Source organism: Physella acuta, unplaced genomic scaffold (assembly GCF_028476545.2).
Source record: "Physella acuta isolate Inbredline_101_S28 unplaced genomic scaffold, ASM2847654v3 ptg000283l, whole genome shotgun sequence".
Lineage (NCBI taxonomy): Eukaryota > Metazoa > Mollusca > Gastropoda > Physidae > Physella > Physella acuta.
The window spans coordinates 204,001-210,000 of NW_026731802.1; the positions used below are offsets into that span (position 1 = coordinate 204,001).

The 6,000-nt window shown below is 41.9% G+C and overlaps 1 protein-coding gene across 1 annotated transcript; it reads left to right on the forward strand.

The window, feature by feature from the left end:
- The first annotated feature begins 2,312 nt into the window (after positions 1 to 2,312).
- Positions 2,313 to 4,789, forward strand: LOC131939538 (uncharacterized). The gene is made up of 5 exons (XM_059297914.1): positions 2,313 to 2,410; positions 2,661 to 2,870; positions 3,070 to 3,199; positions 3,482 to 3,631; positions 4,143 to 4,789. The coding sequence occupies exons 2-5, from the start codon at positions 2,767 to 2,769 to the stop codon at positions 4,686 to 4,688; spliced, it is 930 nt and encodes a 309-aa protein (XP_059153897.1). The 5' UTR covers positions 2,313 to 2,410; positions 2,661 to 2,766; the 3' UTR covers positions 4,689 to 4,789.
- Positions 4,790 to 6,000: the final 1,211 nt, after the last annotated feature.

Here is a 6,000-nt window from a genome sequence, read left to right on the forward strand (position 1 = left end):
AGTATAATTTGCATAAAAAGGTCTGTATTTTGGATTTGGTACCAACCTTATCTAGAGGCGGATACGTTTTTTTATGGCGTGCTATTAAACATTCAAAGGTCTAGAATCACATCCCAGCTACCCCACACATCCCAGCTACCATCACATCCCAGCTACCATCACATCCCAGCTACCATCACATCCCAGCTACCATCACATCCCAGCTACCATCACATTCCAGCTACCATCACATCTCAGCTACCATCACATTCCAGCTACCATCACATCTCAGCTACCCCACACATGCCAGCTACCATCCCAGCTACCATCACATCCCAGCTACCCCACACATGCCAGCTACCATCCCAGCTACCATCACATCCCAGCTACCATCACATCGCAGCAACCATCACATCCCAGCTACCCCACACATGCCAGCTACCATCCCAGCTACCATCACATCCCAGCTACCCCACACATGCCAGCTACCATCCCAGCTACCATCACATTCCAGCTACCATCACATCGCAGCAACCATCACATCCCAGCTACCCCACACATGCCAGCTACCACCCCAGCTACCATCACATCCCAGCTACCCCACACATGCCAGCTACCATCCCAGCTACCATCACATTCCAGCTACCATCACATCGCAGCTACCATCACATCCCAGCTACCATCCCAGCTACTATCACATCTCAGCAACCATCACACCCCAGCTACCATCACATCCCAACAACCATCCCAGCTACCATCACATCCCAGCTACCATCCCAGCTGCCATAACACCCCAGCAAATATCCCAGCTACCATCACATCCTAGCAACCATCACATCCCAGCTACCATCACTTACCAGCTACCATCACATCCCAGCTACCATCACATCCCAGCTACCATCACTTACCAGCTACCATCACATCCCAGCTACCATCACATCCCAGCTACCATCACATCCCAGCTACCATCACATCCCAGCAACCATCACAGCTACCATCACATCCCAGCTACCATCACATCCCAGCAACCATCCCAGCTGCCATCTGGTTGCCGAGATATGGAGCAAAAACTGCATTTGTTCGAGGTATTTTGGCTTTTCTGGGAAATCCAGGAAGGAATTCCGGGAATTTTTTTAGCCCACAATCATCCTTGGAACTTGCTTAACATATTTGCTTATGGAACTAGTCCTCGATATTGCTTCGTTGGGGAGGAGATACGACTTAAAGCTGCGGACACTCATCCATCCATCCATTCATCCATCCAGAAATGACGAGTTAATAATCGCAATTGTCCGTATGGAAATTGCGCTAAAAAGTCACAAATATACATTTGCATGGAATTTGTTAATATATGTATGTATTAAACATTCAGAGAGTGCAAATTAACTAAGGATTTATTAAATGTAATGTGTAGGCTGTATACGCATAGTAATTTTTATAATTCATTTAAAAATATTTAGTATGAAGTTTGTAGATTGTAATTATGTTAAACATAATATAATAACATTTAATAGAATACTCCAACGTCCACGGTTATCATCGTGTTTTTTTTTTAGTACCAACATTAAATTATCGTGAAATGGTAAGTTCATCTGACTTGCAGCCCTCAACTCATGGCAACAAAAGTTATGCTTAGTTCACATTTATCACGCTCATTATACAACAAAACTTAGGATCAAAACAGAAAGCCGGCAAGGTTCAAAGGCTGTCATTGACGCATAACGTCAACAAAACAAAATATGTTCGGACAATGCCTACTGAGAGAGTCCGACCAGAGAATAGCCTTCGGCAAAACATATGCAAAACACAATGATGTGCCTAAATTTCTTTTATAATCAACTTTTAAACCGCGTATTTAACTAAATACGTAACAAAAGTTGAGATTGTTGAGTAAATTATCTTAGAGTATTTTTATTTACAATTGTTATAAACCATAATGCTTTTAACGTCTATAAATAATTAACGCCATCAAAAAATACAACCCACAACAATTGACATACAAAATTTTACACTGCTTAACAAATAAATCAAAAGATTTCTAAAAAGATTTTTGTGACTTTTTTCCTGTGACTTTTTTTTCTAGCAAAAACTGACTTTTTTTGTTTTTTTGTTTATTTTTCCTGTGACTTTTTTTTCGTTCACCACCTCGGTCTGGCTTACGATTTAATTATATGAACGGGTAAACCTAGTTCCAAAAATATTTGAGTAGACTAAAAGACGATAAAGATGTATAATGTAACTGTGTATCATTGCCTCATCTGTGTGAGTCTAGTCTACTTTACTGCGAATTGTGCACGGTGCGGATTTTCCCAGAAAACAGAAGGGGGAAAACCAATGGGTTTTCCCACAGTGGCAGAGAAAAAGTTCACTACAATTACAATACATGGCAGACTTTATTTGGGATCAACTTCATGCATGATTTCTTGTTCTGGTAAGTCACACAACGCAGCAGGCTTTTAGTACGTTTTTTCTACTTTTCCTCGCTAAGTGTGTTAAAGGGTTGTTATCTTAAACAGATGGTTGTCGTCTATAGTCTACAGATGGTTGTCTAGTCACTAGTCTAACAAAACATAGACAACAGATGGTTGTCTAGTCTAACTTAGACAACCATAGATGGTTTCCACAAAATATAGAATAAAACATGAAATGTCCTATTTAAAGACATTTTTTTAATTTGATAGGAAAATCCCATGCGTGAAGATTCTAAAGCGTTTGATGCTGTAGCTGTACCAGACTACAGTCTATAGGCCCAACTTATGCTGAGTACTGATTTGTTGCTGACAAAGAATGTTTACCGAGAGACACAAGGCAGATCTAGACCGGCTGGGCTACACCGTGGTTAGTGACGTCATCCCTGAGGCAGAGTGTCGCAGGCACCAAGAAAACTTGAGGTACGTTTTAAATCACAGAAACATGCACCATCTCACTTGTTTCAACATTCAACTCCTTTACCTCACCATTCAACTCCTTTACCTCAACATTCAACTCCTTTACCTCACCATTCACTTCCCTTACCTCATAAAATCAAACAGGTTATCCTGTTATTTTCTCCCTCATTTAATGCCAGAATTTTTTCTCCGTTTCTCCCAGAGACTGGCTGCAAAGTTTTCCTCCTGGCCAATGGCCTCAGTCGAAATATTCCTTGATACAGAGATACAGGTGTGGCCATCTTAGGCCATCTTGGGAAGTCAGACTTGCGGCCAAATCTGTTTTTGAGCAGGTAGAACATTTTTATATTAGACTTCTATCTACACAAATGTCTAGCCACACTAACAAATGTCAAGCCACACGCCACAAATGTCTAGCCACATGCCACAAATGTCAAGCCACACGCCACAAATGTCAAACCACACACCACAAATGTCAAGCCACACGCCACAAATGTCAAGGCACACGCCACAAATGTCAAGCCACATGCCACAAATGTCAAACCACACGCCACAAATGTCAAGCCACACGCCACAAAAAGATGAATGAACATATTTGACTTGATCGGTCCAAGGTTTGGCACACCAAGAAACTGTTGTCCAGCATAGACGGTATTTCTATTGGACGCCCACCCGAGGATGGGGAGGAGAAGTTTTGGTCGCCAGAAGATAACTGGATACACGTCGACCAGATGGCCGACAGGAAGGGGCTACACGCTTACCAGGTCAGTAGGTCAGGGACAGGGGGGACCAGTGTTTCTTCCAGACTTTTTTCTCCGGGGGGGGGGGGGGGGGGGGGGCAGGAAGAGATGCCTGGAAGAAACTCGGGCGGGGACCGGAGCCGACTGAAGACAGTACTTTAAATTGGTTGAAACAATAACTGCTTTAAAAGATGCAATGTTTAGCGAACACCTTGTCCGAATAACCCCGTCACTAATGCAAAAGATAGCACGGGATAAAAGTCTATCCCCGCCACTTTTTGCCTGCTCTAATTTATTTTTTCACGCATGCAATTAACCTTGACCTATCTGCATGCAATTAACCTTGACCTATCTCTGATGTCTAGTCATTTAAATAATTTAAACGCACGCCAAAAAAAAACTTTTCCGCCTCAGGGTACAAGTACAAGTTTCATATACTCTTTTTAAAAATCTTTTTTAGGTGGCGGGGGTTAACTTTTTGACCGGGCTTATCTTAAGATTTCCCGACAGTTGTTTCCCTTGAATACTCCTGCAGGGTTCTGTTTTCTTGGAGGAGTGTGCTGAAGACGACTGGACGTTCGAAGTTCTGGAAGGTTCTCACCTTCGGTTTGACGAATTTATGGAGACCAGCCAGCGCTGGATGTTGTCTAACAAGGAGCTCCAGTGGTTCACGGACCAGGGCTGTCCCAGGAAGAGGGTGCCCTGCCCCAGGGGCGGCATGATCCTGTGGGACTCCAGACTCTTCCACGCCAATGCCAGACCCAAAGAGGGGCGCTCAAATCCTGGGAGGTGGCGCTTCGTCGTGTTCGTCTGCATGGCGCCTGCCTCGTGGGCCGAGCAGGATGACCTAGAAACCAAACAAAAAGCCTACGAGAAGCTGGAGCTGACGACACACTGGCCGGCCCGCGGCGTGCAGCTGTTTGCTAGAAACGTCAACACACGAATTTACCCGTCAGACACGGGCTACGTGACGTCATTACCGGAAGTGGCACTGACTACGGAGGCCAAACAACTGGCGGGAGTTTTACCGTATGACGACGACGGGGAGACGGACCCAAACGACCTGCCGGAATGGCGCTAAAAGTCGAAGGAAATATTTTTCTTCGCATTTTTAAAGTTTTGTTTGCTGTGTTCCACTCAGGGCCTAAGATTTTGCATTTAATAAAAGTCTACAATAAATGATGCACCCAAATTTATTTTAAATTTAGTGCGAAAATGTCAGAAAGGGCGCGAAATTCTGGTCGATTTTAAATGTCAGATTCATCAACTCTGGCTGATTCATGTCATGCCACCAAAATAAAGCGGCCCCTTCTGACTTGCTTTTCATAATGCATTTTTTAACTTACTCGTATTTACGAAGTATAGAGAAAGTATTGTAATCGTGCAAAAAAAAATCGAGATTTTTGCAAATCTCGACGTTTTACACCTCCCTGAATCGACAAAACATAGTTTTGCAATCTTGTCCGTATGCCCGTGTGTGGGTATGTGTGTGTGTGTGTCTGTAAACACGATAACTTGAGTATCGTTACAGCTAGGTTGATGAATTTTCATATATAAGTATTATATCAAAATTGTAGATCCTTATCAACTTTTGAGCGATTTCCGATTAAAGGAAACGGAACTTTTTCTACTTTTTCCGATTTCTCAAAAAACGCATGTGAAATCGGAAATAGCGTAAATTAGTACTTCCGGTCAACGGAAATTACTCAAAATTTGAGAGAATGTAGGGAATTAGATCTTTTACTTACATGTGAAATTTCATTTATCTATCTGAAATAGTACTCAAGTTATAGGCTTTTGAAAAATTCAAAGTAGAAAAAGTACCACTTCCGGTTATCGGAAATCTTTTAAAAGTTGATATGGATCTACGATTTTAATAAAATACTTATATATGAAATTTCATCAACCTAGCTGTAACGGTACTCAAGTTATCGTGCTTACAGAGACACACACACACACACACACAGACACACACACAGACATACGGACAAGATTGCAAAATTATGTTTCTCCGTATCAGTGAGGTGTAAAACGTCGAGATTTCCAAAAATCTCGATTTTTTTTGCACGATTACAAGACTTTATCTATACTTCGTATATACGAGAAAGTAAAAATAGCTTCAAAATAGTGTCTATATCCCGAGTTGCCATTCCCTGTAGTGTTATATAAGTATATTCGAGAAAGTTTAGTGGAGATCACTCCCGCTTTATTTCCATCTAAGGTTAAGGACCAATTACAACAAATGCATGGGTCACTTTACAAATTGCAAAATACAAAAATAGCAAAGCCGCATTTCATAAGTGTTGGTTAAATAAAGATTTAAAAAAAAAATCAAAGCATTATAGACCTTAGGCCCATTACATTTACAGCATTGATCTTTTCGGGTCCACAGG